General features: G+C 40.6%; 1 protein-coding gene across 4 annotated transcripts in view; it reads right to left on the bottom strand.

Annotated features, from left to right (window-relative positions):
- Positions 1-831: 831 nt before the first annotated feature.
- Positions 832-15889, bottom strand: part of Aftph (aftiphilin) — a 59690-nt gene continuing 44632 nt past the window's right edge. For 3 of the 4 annotated variants that reach the window (XM_028776975.1, XM_028776960.1, XM_028776967.1), the window contains exons 7-10: positions 13404-13464; positions 11835-11915; positions 7635-7758; positions 832-1959 (exon numbers count right to left, since the gene is read on the bottom strand). In XM_028776975.1, coding sequence (XP_028632808.1) covers positions 1812-1959; positions 7635-7758; positions 11835-11915; positions 13404-13464 — 414 coding nt within the window. In that variant the 3' untranslated portion in view covers positions 832-1811. The remainder of the gene's footprint in view (positions 1960-7634; positions 7759-11834; positions 11916-13403; positions 13465-15889) is intronic. The other variant, XM_028776982.1, reaches the window with a different exon arrangement.

Genomic DNA, 15889 nt, shown 5'->3' with positions numbered 1-15889 from the left:
TCTCTTCAAGTGCAACAGGTGTTAACCATTGTGCCATCTCTCCACCTACCTCCCAAATTACTTTTTAGGAATTTTGTGCCAACATTTTCTTGGAGGGGGTACGTCTATAAATTCTTAACGTTTTCAACATTCTGAAGATATGTTCTAATGAATCATGGGGATTTAATTTTTTTTACTTATTTTATGTATTTGAGTATGCTGTCTTCATGCACACCAGAGGATAGCACTGGATCCCAGATGGTTGTGAGCCACCATGTGGTTGCTGGGGATTGAACTGGGGAACCTCTGGAAAAACAGCCAGTATTCCCAATTGCTGAGCCATCTCTCCAGCCCAAGGGGATTTCTTTTATGGTCTCATGTTATACGTGTAACAGCTGGCAAAAGCACTGATCCTGTTTGGTGTGTATGTTTGGAGGACGTGCATATGTGTCACCACAGACGACATTCAGGTTGTTACCTTTCTACCTTGTTTGCAACAGTTTTTCTGTCACTGCATAAACCAGGCCAGCTGGCCTGGAGCTTCTTAGATGAATTTATTTTATTTTATGTTGTGAACGCTTTGTTTGCATGCATGTCTGTGTAACACTGTAGTTAGTTACAGATGGTTGTGAGCCACCATGAGAGTAGAACCTGGGCCCTCTGTAAGAACAAGTGCTCTTGACCCTCAAACTATCTCTCCACCCACCAGATTATACCACTTCCTGATGTTAACCAGGTAGAAGTCCTACCAAATTGCTTCATTTGAAGCAAAATTTATTAATTCTGAATAAAACCTCACATTCAAATGTGTATTTTTCCTGAGATACTAAAGTACAAAGACAAAAGGCTAAATTTCTTTTAAATTATTTTATTATTGTATAAGCTAAAAGGAAATTTACACACTGAAATCTCAAAAACCTTGGGCATGCACATTAACCTGGTTAGAGGTTCTTCTACATCTCTCTCTTTTCCATAGGAATTTCCCCAAACATTTAAAACCCATAGTTTTTTGTTTGTTTGTTTGTTTTTTACTGTATATACAGCCTAAACCATAGCAATCTATGATTATGTCATTTTACACTGTGCAAAATCCTCAAAAAATAGTGGTATGACAGAACAGGAAGATCTCTACAAATTTCATTTTAAGACATTCATATAATTTGGTCCTTCTCCAAATCACACCGATTAAGACAGGCATTCTCTTTCAAGCCCTCAATCACATTCTGACAGTGATCCACACCCCACAACCATCGAGCATTGGTGGAGTGACCTCTGAGGAGGTCACACAGCAATATGCCTGGTGAAAAGACTGAAAACAAAACCCAGGAAATTGAACAAAAGCCAGGTCTGAAACAAACCCATCACACACAAAACTGAAAATCAAACAAGAATTTTGAAGCTTTTTTTGTGATAGTAAAAGTAGCAGACCATAGGTCAGGGAAATTAAGCTGTCAGTGCAAAGGGAAAAGACTGAAGGGGATTTCAGACAGTAAAGATTTGAGGTTTTAATTTTCTTTTTTTATTTCAAAAGTTTTTAAGAAGGACACTACCAGTGTATTTCACAAAGACATAAATGTATACACCCCAGCAACACAAAAGAATAAATCTTCAAAAATGTTCATCCCCAATTATTTACATTTTTTTCTAATATAAATTTAGGACTTCAGTATGTAAATAAATATACATTACTATGTATACCTTTCTAGTGTGGCTTACCAACAAATCAGCTGAACTTGAATGTTTTTATTTTTAAATTACAGCAGATATGCTTTTGATGGTAGGGAAGGGATGGAGGGAAGGATAGAGTATTTAAAATTGTCCAATTCAACCAGCTATGCGTCTGCTTGTTCTTGGGAGCTTGTGGAAGGTGTCAGTGTGGCTGGGAACATCAACACCTTGGCATGCATGAAGGTCAGATCGGGAAGGCTGGCAATCACCTTCACGGCTTCTTCACTTAGGTGTTCCTCTCTTTTTGGTTTCCTATCAGCCAATGAGAAAAGACAAGTGTGTTAAGGGCACTGTGCTGCAGATTAAATGGGAAAGAATTCGTTGTCAAGGTCTGTGGTCTTGGGTCTCTGACCAGCTTCTCCTCTGCTCATGGCTTTCATAGTTGTTCCTGAGATCAAGCATGTGGACAATTATCCACATGCACATGTACTTAAGGCTGGAACCATCTACCCAACAATAATTTTCAAGCATGTTACCAAACACAAGGAGAGCGCTAAAACCTTGATAACAGTCTGCCCACCTGGATTTCCCCTCCTACTGCAAAAACTACCGACATCACCTAACTTGAAAGGTGTGGTGAAGCATGGTAAGTCATTTAACCTCAGGCTTTCTTAACCTAATGGGGAATTCCAGGAGAGAAAGCCTTCAGCCAAACTGGGATACAGGCAGCAGCATGAGAACTGGGTTCAGGCAGGAACCTGGGGGTGACGGTGGGGGGGGGGGGGCAGAGGGGAATGTGCAAATCTTAAAGGCCTCTGGCCTTGTTGATAATATCTATTTAACCATATCTCCCTCACTCTAACAAGTAGTCTGAAGCATATTACAAGATGCACAAAACTCCTGGTGAGCTAGTGGGCAGGCTGGAGAAAATGCCCAATGAGGATCAAGTGCGGCTGAACAGTATACAAAGCCATCAACACCACCCAAGTCCATACAGGTGGTTAAATATGCTGAGAGTGTCATTATAGTCACATAGTTAATTTCAGACCAAAGATACTTTGAAATTGACAACAGAAAGCTCAATTCTTTCTTTTATGGTAATCATACCAGCAGAAGAATCAATATTCAACCCAGTTCTAGTGTTTCTTAGAAGAATGAAATAACAATCCTATATTTAAAAAAATTGAAATTTACACTTTAGATTGCAGTTACTGGTGTAAACCAGTGGATGCCTGAGGAGCTAGTAGACAACTGCGTCCCCCCAAGTCAAACACGCGCCCTGCGTCCTAGCGTTACTCTCAGCATTACTGACTTGGTCTAGGGAGTGAAGGGTCAGCCTGCGGCCACGCTGTCATGCAGCCATGCCATCAGCGGGTGTCCTAAGTTTTCTGATGTGCTGAGACCTCTGATGCACTCCAACCAAAATGTTATCCCTGTATTCACAGGCCTTTAGATATAATTTCCAACTTACAGAAAACTGGGGGACCAAATAACATGGTGAACATTACTTGCTGAAATCCCCAGTGAGGACGACAAGGCCTGCATAGATTTCCCCATCTGTGAAGTGCAGGCAGGTCCAGGAGAGAAGGGCACGGAATGCTCTTAGCCACAAGACAACTGTGCAGACTGCTCTAGGCTCCACCAGTGGCTTTCAGAGACAATATGAAATTGAGCATAAAAGTTTTACACAACTGTAAGTTGTGCATGCATTTGTAGTAATTTGTCAGCTATTCTTATTAAAATACATAAAGCAGATGCTTGAGAATTTGAGAACAACTGTATTGCTCTCTACTGCTTTCTAGCTAAGATTTATCCTTTTTGTCAATTGACTTCATACAAATGAAAGTCCAGAAAGAGTGGCCTACGATCATGCACACACGCATGTACACAAACACACACATGAAAAGAAACATGATAAGACCTTTCAAAAAGGGGAAGAAACTTTTCAAGAAACCACCAGGACAACTGGATAGCCCTAGTTAGGGCAGAGGAGGGGGGAGGCAGAATGTAGACTTCTCCCACCCTTCACTATATTAAAATTAATCAAAAATGAATTAGAAAGTGTGGAGGAAGTGGGACATGTCTTTAATCTCAGCACTTGGGAGGCAGAGGCAGGCAGGTTTCTGAGTTCAAGGTCAGCTTGGTTTACAGAGTGAATTCTAGGACAGTCAAGGCTACACAAAGAAACCCAGTTTCAAAAAAAAAAAAGCAGCCAAAAAAAACCCAAGCCAAACCAAAAGTGCATAAAGATCCACATTAAGAGTTGAAACTATAACTCTGAGGTGTAAGATTTTCCTAACTCTAAATTAGACAATCACTTCTTTAACCAAAGCACAAGGAACAACAACAAACAAATTGGGTTTCATCACAGTTAAAATCTTCTGAATGTCAATACATGGTATAACAAGTGAAAAGATAACAGAGTAGCAAGTACTTGAAAATTATGTACCCGACACCTGACAAAGGTGTGGCATTTGTAATACAGAAGAAAAGATTACAAATGATGTGACTGAAAGCAGACAGAGACGGTGAAGCTGGACCCTGGAAGGCAGCAACATGGATGCTAATAGCTCAACAGAAGGAGAGCTCACCAGTTTCGCTACTAGGGAAATGGAAATTACGACACTGAGATACAACTTCACATCCACTGGGGTAGCTACAACCTATGTGGAGGAAAGAATGTGGAGAAACTGGAAGGCTCTTGTTACTGGTGGGACACAAAACATTATGTCCTAGGGCTCTGGAGGTGAATGCCAAGATGATAAGGTGTTTAAAGCCAGTAGGCAACATGAAATCCTGTCTCAACTAGACACCACAGCCATGAAGCCATGTGTGGCGTGCACATCTGCAATCTAGTACCTAGGAGGATGAGGAGTACTGAGATTGAGATGAGCCTGAGTATGCTCCCCCCCCCCCCATCCCCTTCCCTGGGCCCCACTTTGCCATGTTGTACCAGGGCTTAGTCCTGGGGCCTGTGCATTCTAGGCAAATGCTACTGCTGAGCTAAAACCTCAGCCTGAGACCTTAACTCAGGACAGAAAACCCTCAATCACACCTACAACTGCAATAGGCAAATGTGTACAGGGGATTTTTAGGCTGGAATAAGATAATAAACACTTGCTGGGGTAATTTAATGATGACAGTTGCACAACTTTGTGAACCTACTAAAAACCAGTGACTTTACACCAGTCAGAAAGACAGGTTTCATGTTGTTAATTAAATCAATAAAATTCAAAACCCAAAATCCCAAAGTATTTCTGTTAGCCACTAGTTCTTTGGCTTGTACAACTGTCACTTAGTGGCCTCTCTGTAGCTACTAACTAGCTGGCCACACACTAATTTAAATTAGAAAATAACCTTTCTCCACGTTAGGTCAGTTGAGCAAGAAGACATAACTATTTCACACTGAGAACTTGGATTTCTGTAAAAGCGATGATGGAGTGCTGGTGATGTAGTCAGTGGTACAGTGCTAGCGTGGCATGCACAGGGCCCTGGGAACAATACTCCAGCACAGCCAGGCACAGTAGCACATGCCTGTAGTCCTGGTGGCTATTGGGAAGATTGAGGCAGGAGGATTGCTTAAGTTCTGGAATTCTAGGCCGTAGTGTCCTATGCCAATTTAGTTTGTACAAAGTTTGACATCAGTTGGTGGCTGCTCCAGAGTTGGGTACAAGGTTGTCTAAAGAGGGACAAGCTGACTCCAGTCAGAAACGGCATGTCAAAATACCTACCACAGATAAACAAGAAAATAAGTGAGAAATTATTTTACGACATATGGGAAGAGAAGAGAACATCAAGTTTCCTCACGTGCTCAAAGGCCTTAGATAGGAGTGTGAGGGAGGGCCTGCAGAGGGCTCAGCAGTAGAGAGGCTTGCCACCAAGCTGACAGCCCGAGTCTGGTCCCTGGGACCCACGTGGTGGGAGGAGGTTGTCTTCTGACCTTCCCCTGTACATCAAGGCTCAAGCATGGAACCCATCGCCCCGACAAACACTAAACACGATTTTCGAGATGGAAAAAGAAAGGAGTGTTCCTTGTCAAATGTGCTCCCCTAACCCAACTATGGCTTCTTCATTCTCAGAGACAGAGCTCTGCTTTTTGGCCTAGGCTGGTCTCAAGTGTGTGCTCCTCTTGCCTCAGCTTTCTGAGTGCTGAAATTACAGGTTTATCAGCATAGCCACTGCAAGTACTGCTTTAACTCTTTCTTATCCAGTAGCTCTTCATAGAGCTTTTCCAGTCTACCTTTGATGGACTGCCAAGAGCTAAGACACATTTGTTAACCTTTACTTAAAAAGAAAAAAAAATGCCAGGCAGTGGTGACACACGCCTTTAATCCCAGAACTTGGGAGGCAAAAGCAGAGGCAGAGGCAGAGGCAGGTGGATTTAAATATTCTTCCAAATGAACCCCAAAGTTGGTAGCTTTTTTTCAACTTACTTCATTTTAAATGTTCAAGTGGGTCTGAGAAAACAACCCAGTGGTAGGCCTAGAGTCTGCAAGGCTTTGGGTCTGTTCTCTAGGACTCCAACAGCAGAAAGAAAGGTCACATATTATCGCAGGGATTCTCTGGCAGCTAGATGTGTGCTGCAATTTTAATGTATTCTTTTATTTCAGAAGACGATGAAGAAAGTTTAGTAGTAACAGGTTGGGCAATACAGTCTATGTCCTGGAGCCTTAAAACATGAAGGTGCAGGGCTGACAAAGTGGAGTAGAGCTCCTCCTACTGGCACAACGGATGAACTGTCAGGACTGGTTAGGAGCTGTGCAGGGAAAGGTGCGAAAGCAGTAGGACTGACTCAGAGACAGCAAAGGCCACAGAAAGTAACAGCACCACTTCCACAACTGCGGTGTCAGCAGGGGAGTGGGAGCAACGCAGGGCAATGACAGCAATGGAGTGAACCTGTGGACAAAAGAACCTAGATGCTCCAAATCTATTTCCTGGAATGGTTAAAGGCATCTACAGTCATCAAACGAGTAGCAGCAGCAGCAATTTAAAATTGTTAGTGTCTGCTGGATGCCCGTAGGGAATAAAATAAAAGACACTCAATCCTTTAAGTCAAGGTGGCACAGTGGCACACACCATCATTTGGGACTTAGGCAGGTGGTTCTCTCCAAGTTCAAGGCCAGCCTGACCTACATAACAAGTTTCGTGACAGTCAGGGCTGTGCACCAAGTCCCTGACTCAAAAACAAACCAACAAACAACCCAAAGAGATTTCAATCATTCAAGTTTAAGTTTAAAAAAAAAATAGAAAAAGATGTCTCTTATGAAAGAATTAACTTTAAAAGATAAATCTAAATGGTGTCTGTTATTCAATAGGAAATTCTAAAATTCCCAAAGCGGGCAACTGACACATAAACATCTCTCTTGAAGATGCAGGTGGATGATGATCTGGGAAGCAGAGAAGACAGCTGACCAATCAGCACCTGCCCTCTACTGGGAACTGGTTTATCTGTGCTTAACGTGTCAAAGCCCGGGTTTGTAACTATGTTAAACCCTACACATAAGGTCCACATGACACTCCGTGTCTCTGGCTCTGACGGTAGGAGATACTGTCCCTAGAGAGGCTCCCTTTGGTAAAGAAGTTCATGATAGCTCAAGTTAGGGAAGCAGTAGCAAAAGTTCTGAAAATTAAAAAATTTTCCTCTGTCTTAGCTTGAAATCGAACACAGTAGCTTATGTAACACCAGGAGAAAAACCGGTTCTGGAATCGCCTTTCTCCATAATTATGAGAGGACAGGGGTGCCCCCCAGCAGCGTCAATACTTAATCAGAATCATCTTCTATGGGGGCGGGGAGAAGAAAACTTCATCTGTCAGTCTTTCCCAGTAAAGCTCATTATAAACCATCCATGTGATGTCTCCTAGGCTTTGCCATCTACTGGCTTTAAGACACAAAGTCAGTGTAACACAGGAGTACTACCTCTTGCATGTTTTGCTTGTGGCCATTTAAACCAGAATACACACTTAGGGCAAAGTTTAGGTTCATTTACCTGGTCGACGTGCTTGTCTTTTCCACTGTAGACATGAGCTTCGCAAATGCATCAGTCACTCTGAGGCTTGAGGTGGAGGTCTCCAGCTTAGCAGTTGTTAACTCATACAACTCTGGATCCACACCTTACAGCACAGAATGACAGTGAGTGAGGGCAGGCTGCATGGGTCATAGTGAGCGACAAGATGTAACAGCAATACTCTATCCACACGTGAGTCTGCATAAACACCACTCACTGTCATTGTCAGAGCAAGTGCTGCTCCTCTGAACATAAGTCATTACTAAGTGTTCTGCATGAGGGCTGCAAGCGGGTGGATGCCAGGTAACTCTGTGCAGCAGTTCTCACTCCACCCAGACAGGGTTTGGGGGATTGAACTCAGGGTTACCAACTTGGGCAGCAAGCACCTTTACCCGCTGAGCACTCTCCGTTTAGTTATTTTTATTTTGTGTATGTGTGTATTTATGTATGCACATCATATGCATGCCTAGTGCCTGAGGAGGCCAGAAGGGGGTGTAGGAGTCCCTGAGACTGGAGTCACAGACGGTTGTGAGCCACCATGTAGGTGTTGGGAATAGAACCCAGGTCTTTTGCAAGAGCGGCCAATGCTCTTAACCACTGAGCCAATTACCTAGCCTCATGTTTTTCTGTATTAAATGGTAGGCTCTGAAGTATCTATACAGGGAATACATACAAATCCCATTTTAAAATCAATGTTGTATGTAGCTGACGCCTTTCAAATGCTTCAAGAATTCCCATCATTTAGTTTTGCTTACATTTCTGACATACCGTATTTATAAATAGAATGAGCATGCTCTGATACTCTCAAAATTTTAATTTATCTTATTTTATGACAAGGTCTTATTCTGTAGCCTATGCTGGCTTTGACTTATGACAATTCTCCTGCCTCAGCTTCCTGAGTGTTGGAATAACAGGTAGAGTCACCACACTCGACCTCCAACACTCTCATTTTTAATTTATGTGCACTGGTGCTTTGCCTGCATGTCTGTGTAAAGGCGTTTGGATCCCCTAAAGTTAGAGACTGTTGTGAGCTGCTGTGTGGGTGCTGGGAGTTGATTCCAGGTCTACTGGAAGAGTGGCCGGTGCTCTTAACTGCTCTCTCCAGCTCAACATCCTCAATTTTTAAACTAGCTAATGAACCTAATTTTGAACCTTGCTCTGATCTCACCAAAAAGAATTTTTTTTTTCTTTTAAGACTCTATTTTTTTTCATGCCAGAGACTTGGAGACTTGGAGATTAATATAAAGTCTCCAGTACAGAAAATGATTTGGTAATTTGGTTATCTTAGCCATGACTAAAGAGATGCACAATTATTTAAAGCATCAAATTATTACTAAAAATTGACTGCGTGTTCTTCAGGTAAGAGGTGGAGTGGGTAACACATCCAGAATGTGGCTAAGAGCAGTACTCTGGGAGAAATGAAGACGCCCCTTTCCAGCATCCATTACATATGTGTGGTCTGACTTTCAATCTGGCAGCCAGCAGCTAAAGTAGTCAGCTAGAGGAACAGGAAGGAAGCTACGCTGGGGCTATAGTTAAGCATCAGTTTACAAAAAAATGCTTAGTAGCTTCTCCAATATTTTTATTTTTCTTTCTTTTTTAAGACAGGGCATTACAATACCACTCTGGCTGGTCTTAATCTCCTGAGGTTCAGGAGATCCTCCTGCCTCAGCTGGGACTACAAATGTGTATGGCTGTACTTGGTTCAATTTTATTTTCTAAGAAAAGCCTACAAGATTAGGCAAAAAGTATGATAAACTCAAGAACAAGTTCTCTCCTTTCTGAAGTTGTTCTTCGATGAGCACAGATGGACCTCAGATGTGATAGTCAAACGAGCAACAGCTTGCACCGAGACTGAGTCCCACAGGGAGGAAGGTGCACGCTGACTCCCGCGGGCCTAATGCTCATCAATGTAACTGTCAGGATATACTTTAAAAACGTCTGCTTTCTACAATAAGCATCCGGGCCAAAGTTCAAGTGTATGGAACTGTAGATGTCTACAGAAAGGGCAAGAGATCCGAAGCTGTTTATGTCTCCACTGCTTAAGGTCAGCTTCCAAGTGCCCGCAGCACTGAAGGTGAGGCCTGTGTGTCACGCACAACAACCGCGTCCTGAGTTAACTAACAGCACTTGATCCAGCACTGCACACTCAGCTGCCAAGCAGTAAATGGCAGACTGAAAACAAAAGCACTGACAATGACAGAAGAAAATCACCTTTCTACCCCAAACAACATCCTCCCCTCCATAAAATGCCCCAAACCAAAAAAATGACTGAGATCTGTAACAATTACAGTTAACACTTTCAGAAACAAGGCAACTACTTACTATAAACTACAGAGAGTTTTTAATGGAAGTTTTTTTAAATAGAACCTTAATGAGGCACAGCTTAATTACACAATTAAAGTAGCCAGCCAAATTATATGCCAATCTTCTAAAAATCACACACACAATAGTTAACAGCAAGCTAAGAAAAAATGACTTTCCCATAAACAAGTTAAAAAAAGGACAAAGAAGTGGTAAGTTGGAACACTAAAGAAGGAGTTGGTACCTGAAGCTGGGGGACGTTTTAATGAAACCCATTAACAACAGAATGCCAAGGCAAATTTACTGTAAACAAATTTACACAGCAGCTAGAGCATACTGATGAAAGCCCAGAGGTTAAAGGTTTCCGGGGGCACAGACTGCATTGGACCAGGCTGTGCTCACATCCACTGAACCCTTAAACTTTCCAGACTCTCTTGCAGCTGTACCCTCAGCCCAATTATCAGGCCATCTCAGCACTTCTTTAAGCAACCAGGTTATCTGTGCTCCAACAATGCTTTTTAAACAAATTTAAAATATAAGCCCATTTGAAATCTAATCCAAGCTTTTTTTCCATTATAATGCAGACTGAGCAAAGTTAGCCGAGAGAGCTTGGATAACTCTTGGCTTCCCCTTTACCTCCAGTAAGGATCCTGACAATTTTAGTTCCTCCAGGCTGTTCCAAGTCAGATTATTCTTAGTAGAACTTTAAGTAGTCAAGTATCAAATTTAAGTAAGTAGCAAAACCAGACACAGACTTTGTTTCATATACTCTCAAGAATTTTGAAAACAATGAAAATGAAAACTAGGAGCTTAGATTTGAGAAGTCTACTCACTGCACCTGAGATTTGTGGGCCTTCTCTGTGGCAGGACCGCCCTTAGGTGACTTTGTTCTTCCTTCATATTCATGGCTGATAAACCACTGAAGTGGGCGGCTGGGCTACCTATTAGACTCACCTCAAACAAACCCCCCCGCCCCAATTCTCAGGAACCCGAGCTAGCTACAAAACTGGCCACTTGTGGGCACAGAAGGGAATCCTCAATATGTATTCCAGGGGTTAGCATTTACCCTAGTAGCTGTCTGATGTCCAATGATTAACAGATCACAACTTTGGGATGACAGGGATTCATTAAAATCATATTCAAAAAAATGTAAACATTAAAATGCCATTATAAATTCCATCTTTTATTCGGTTAGAAAATGACAAAGTACATTAGTCCTTTGGTCAATGAACTAGGGCAGAACATTAACAGGTACTAGTGAGCTTAATTTTTAGCTGTTGGGTTCATAGCAATTACTTTCTACTAACTTTTGTTAACATTTTTTATTCTCCATGGAAACTAACAGTATGCTTTTTATTTAAGAGCTATATAAAAATAGTAATTTTTGAAATATGGGACTATATAACTACATGCTAGATTCCAACCTTTTGGAATCAATTATGTATTTAGCAGCACTAATAAAAACTAATTAACATGTTAGAATTTGTAAAAGTAACATCATTATAGACACTATAATACGAAGCCGTCTTTGTGCACTAAAAATGTTCTCATCTCCCTAGTGTTATTTTCAAATGGCTTTATATAATATGCTTTCAAAATAAGCATATAAATACATTTTCCATTTCGAGGGGGTGAAAACCAAAACATCCTTAGCTGTCTAAAGCCATTAGGGTTATTTATTGTAGAAACTGCTTTCAGCTCTGAATATAACCCTCTGAGGAAGTTGTCCTAAAAATGTATTTTGTGTAATCAGATGTAGCTAGATGAAGGAAAGGTACTGGAGAGAACACAGTCTACCTGTTTCCTTGTTTATAGGAAAGTCAAATGTTGTCATGCTTTTAGTAAAGAACCACAACTATGGTTAAACGCTCTGCTGACCTGGGATTGTGCTGCTGCTAGAGCTACTGTCATCCACGGGCCCAAAGAAATCAAGGTTCAGAAGAGTGGAACCTCCACTAGCTTGGAATTCAGTGACCGTGTTGGTGGGCAGCCACACAGAAGGTAAGCCAAGGGAGGAGGGGTTACGTGTGAAAAGGGGTAAGACACACACTTGAACATGCAGGTTATAATTAGTAGTCATTACACATTTTAAAAAATCAACATTAAAACAATGTGTACAGCATTAGGTTTTCATAACTAAAGTAACAATTTAACTCAATGTAGATTTCCTTGTGTACAATGTAAATAATGTAACACTTTGTTAGGTTTTAGTTAGAAGTCAGTTCTTTCAATCAAAACTGAAAAGTATCAGAAAGACCAGAGAAGGCATTCTAGTTAAAGGGAAACAATACTGAATCTTAACCCAACATTAAATCACTACATGCCCAATATTTCATGTTAGTTTCTATGAACAATTTCTGGTTTCTAGTGAATGCTTTTTAAAAGAATGACAAAAGTTGTGAGTTTCAGGACATGCACCAATACATTAACTTATTTAAAATAACATACTATAGATGTAGTAACTGCCCTACGCTGATGCACAAGCTGTATTGTTCCCCTTTAACTCTGCACCAGTAATCACAAATAATATACATTTTTAAAGAAATTGTTAATAAAAAGCATGATGATTTGACTAAAAGACACCAGACAACAGCAAAAGGTACATCCAGGCTTTCCTTCAGCGGACATTCAATTGATGGTTTTCAGGTATCCGAGGATCCCAGCTCTAAGGAAAAGCTGGTAAGAGTGTCTCAGGCAATGGCATGGTAAGTACCACTGAGATGACAGTGGTAGTGTTCTAGACAATGGCTCAACCATTTACGAAGCAATTATAAATCAGGGTCCATGGGAAACCCATAGCATGGACTCTAACATTAGCGCTGTGTGTTAAAGACCCTACAGTACTTGCATAAGTTATCCCCTTTTAGAGTTTACAAGTTGTAAGAAAAACCATTGATTTCTGGAACTGCTCTGTTAGTATTTGGATATAAGTTTAAAAATAACCATGAAAATTATTCATCTTCCATTTGCATTTAAGTACTCTATAAAATGCTACTGAATCTGAAAACTATATTAAGTCAATAAATATGGATCTATCTGCACACTGGTTCTGGGTAAGTGAATAATTGTGCTTTATGCTTTGGAGCAACTGCTAGCTACAAGACTTTGTATCCAAGAAAATTTCGCAAAGTGAAGCTATAAAACATTCAAATAAATTGATCCTAGCTAAAATATCATCTAATTTAAACTATCTAATTTTGACTTAAGATAAAGAAACTAAAGCTTTACCTTATTCCTACTACCAATACTTGGGCATTAATATTGTTAATAACAGTAATGGCTGGTATCTTGAGCAATTGCTATTTAGAAAGAAAGCCTGAATTTCCAAAGATAAGAATAAGAAGTTATGTTCAAACAAAAAAAGAAATCAGCAGAGAGAAGTCTGTCTGAACTGTGTAGCTTTCTTAGCTCTAGCCCTGGTGCTAGAGGCTCTACGGAGAGACGTACCATCTAAAGGGTTAGTAAGGCCACTGCTACTCCAGTCAAACTGGACAGGTGGGAGAGACTCCTAGAGTTGAAAACCAAAACAACAACAAAAAAAAAGAAACAAAAAAATCAAAATTAATCAGTATAGGTAGTAGCAACATAAAGATTTCTTAAAAACAAAGCAACTTTCCCAAAAATACAACAAGACCATTATACAACAATGTACCTATTGAAAAACTTTGGATAACTACAATTTCAGGTTATCTGCAAATATTAACAAGTTGAAATTGGAAAACTTATGAACAGTATGCTTATTGATACTGTGTTTTAAACTGTTAAATTTCAAGAAAAGGATTTAAAACAGAGTTTTTTTGGTTTAGTGATTACACTTATTTAAATACTAGTCATGTAACACTAACATAAAATACAGAGAAGGAACTACACTGAAAGTGACTGATGATGAGAGTAACTAGTTATGGATGATCTTTACTAACTTAGCTGGTCTCCTGACACATGGAACAAGGAACAGAGTCCAAGGCTCTAGTTCTTTGCATGTTTCCTGATTTCAAAAGAAAAGAAACTGTGTACCAAAAAATAGGATGCACACTTTTTTTTTGGACTGTTTTTGAGACAAGGTCTTCCTGTGTAGTTCTGGAGTATGGCTGGCCTGGGACTTGCTATGTAGACCAGGTTGTCCTCAAACTCAAGAGATCTACCTTCCTCTGCCTCCCGAGTGCTGGGATCAAAGGCCTTTGCCACCAGGACTGGATGGAATGTACATTTTTAAGGTGTTCATTTTTAGATATTTAAAGTGTGTGTGTGTGTGGGTGTGAGAGAGAGAGAGAGGAAGAGAGAGAGAAGAGAGAAGAGAGAAGAGAGAAGAGAGAAGAGAGAAGAGAGAGAGAGAGAGAGAGAGAAACAGAAACAGAAACAGAGGGACAGACTGACTGACTGTTGTGACCGGAGGAAGATACTGGACATCCTCTACCTTACTTTTCTCAGACACACTTTGGTTTGTCACTGAACTGGAGCTAGGCTGCCAGCCAGAAAGGCCCAGGATCCCCCAGTCTCTGTCCTGTATAGCATCAGGGTTATAGCCTCAGAATGAAATATCCCTTTTATTTGAGTGTGAGAGATTCAAACTTAGGGCTGGATACCTGCACACAGGCAAGTATTTTTAACGTACTGAGCCATCTCTCTGGCCCAATTAATATACTTTTGAGACAAGGTCCTACTAAATTTCTCAGGATAGTTTCAAACCTGTGGTACTCGTGCTTAAGGCTATTCAATAGATGTAGGTATATGCCCCCATAACAGGTCAGGTATTTATTTTAGTCAAGTTTTCTGATTTAGAAATTACTTAAAATCAGATTTTTTTTCTTTTCATCTTGAGACAATCTTGTTAAGTTGCTTAAGTTTAAGGCTGGCCTTAAACTGACTATGTAAAGCCAGGCTGGTTTTTAAATGCCACTCCTCCTCTCCAGTCCCCCAAGTGTGATCATAGTACGCACGAGCATGCCTTGGGAGATTTATGAAATAATGCACTGAAATGAATTCTTATAAGTGGTTAGACTACTCTGGGGTTTTCAATTTCATAACATGAACTGAACAATGGTAAACAGCGAGTAGAAGGTAGCTGGCAAATGTTCTTCACTTTAATGAGTTTTTGTTTTCTCTTTGGGTTTTGTTTTCTCTATGCTAACAACGCTTATGGAGATAACTTGTGCTCTATTAGGCTGTTAAATACCAACATGCTGTTGCTTATTTCCTTGCATGTCATTGGCACTGCTGGCCATGCTTCACCGTGAGGAAGGCACTGTCACAACATTATACTTACTTTCTTTCTGGATAAAGACACTATTACCTGTGGACAGGAACATAAGTGAGTTCTTTGGGGGCAATACTGTAATTGTTTTGGTAAAACAGGGACAGGCAGACTAATAAAAATCAAGTACAGCCTATGCAGCTTGGAGGCTGAGAAGGAAGGTATAAAGCCAAGTAAACGGCTGATAACATCAAGAGATGACTGGGGTGGAGGATGGTGGATTGAAGGGAGTGTAACTATGCGGTGTCTCTGTGCTGTGCTGTGCACTAACTCCCCACCGGAGCTCAGTCCTCAGCTCCTAAGGGAGCTCTGTGGTGAGTTTTGTGAGGAGTTTTGTATGTTGACTATGGGGTGGTTACCTGTATCCACACCTGTGACCAAGGGATACCTAACTATGTAAGTTAATCGGTAACTTATTCCTGATTATACCTCATATCTATTGTAATTATGTGACTGGTAGCCAATGACTACATAAGTGGACACACAGGTCTTTGTTCTATGTTTGAAATACCATGAATATCTAATAATTTCATATAAGTTAAAAATAATTCTGGGGAAACCCTAGTTTGTAACCTATTTAAAGATTAATAAACACTTAAGAAAAAATCTTTTTTAGTTAATTGTAAAGCAAACACACCTGAGCAGATCTAACTTACTCTACTTTTGGAAAAGAGAGACCTTT

The sequence above is a fragment of the Grammomys surdaster genome, unplaced genomic scaffold (assembly GCF_004785775.1).
Source record: "Grammomys surdaster isolate TR1022 unplaced genomic scaffold, NIH_TR_1.0 67, whole genome shotgun sequence".
Lineage (NCBI taxonomy): Eukaryota > Metazoa > Chordata > Mammalia > Rodentia > Muridae > Grammomys > Grammomys surdaster.
The sequence above is the reverse complement of the archived record's forward strand: the minus strand, read 5'-3'. Positions and strand labels throughout refer to the sequence as shown.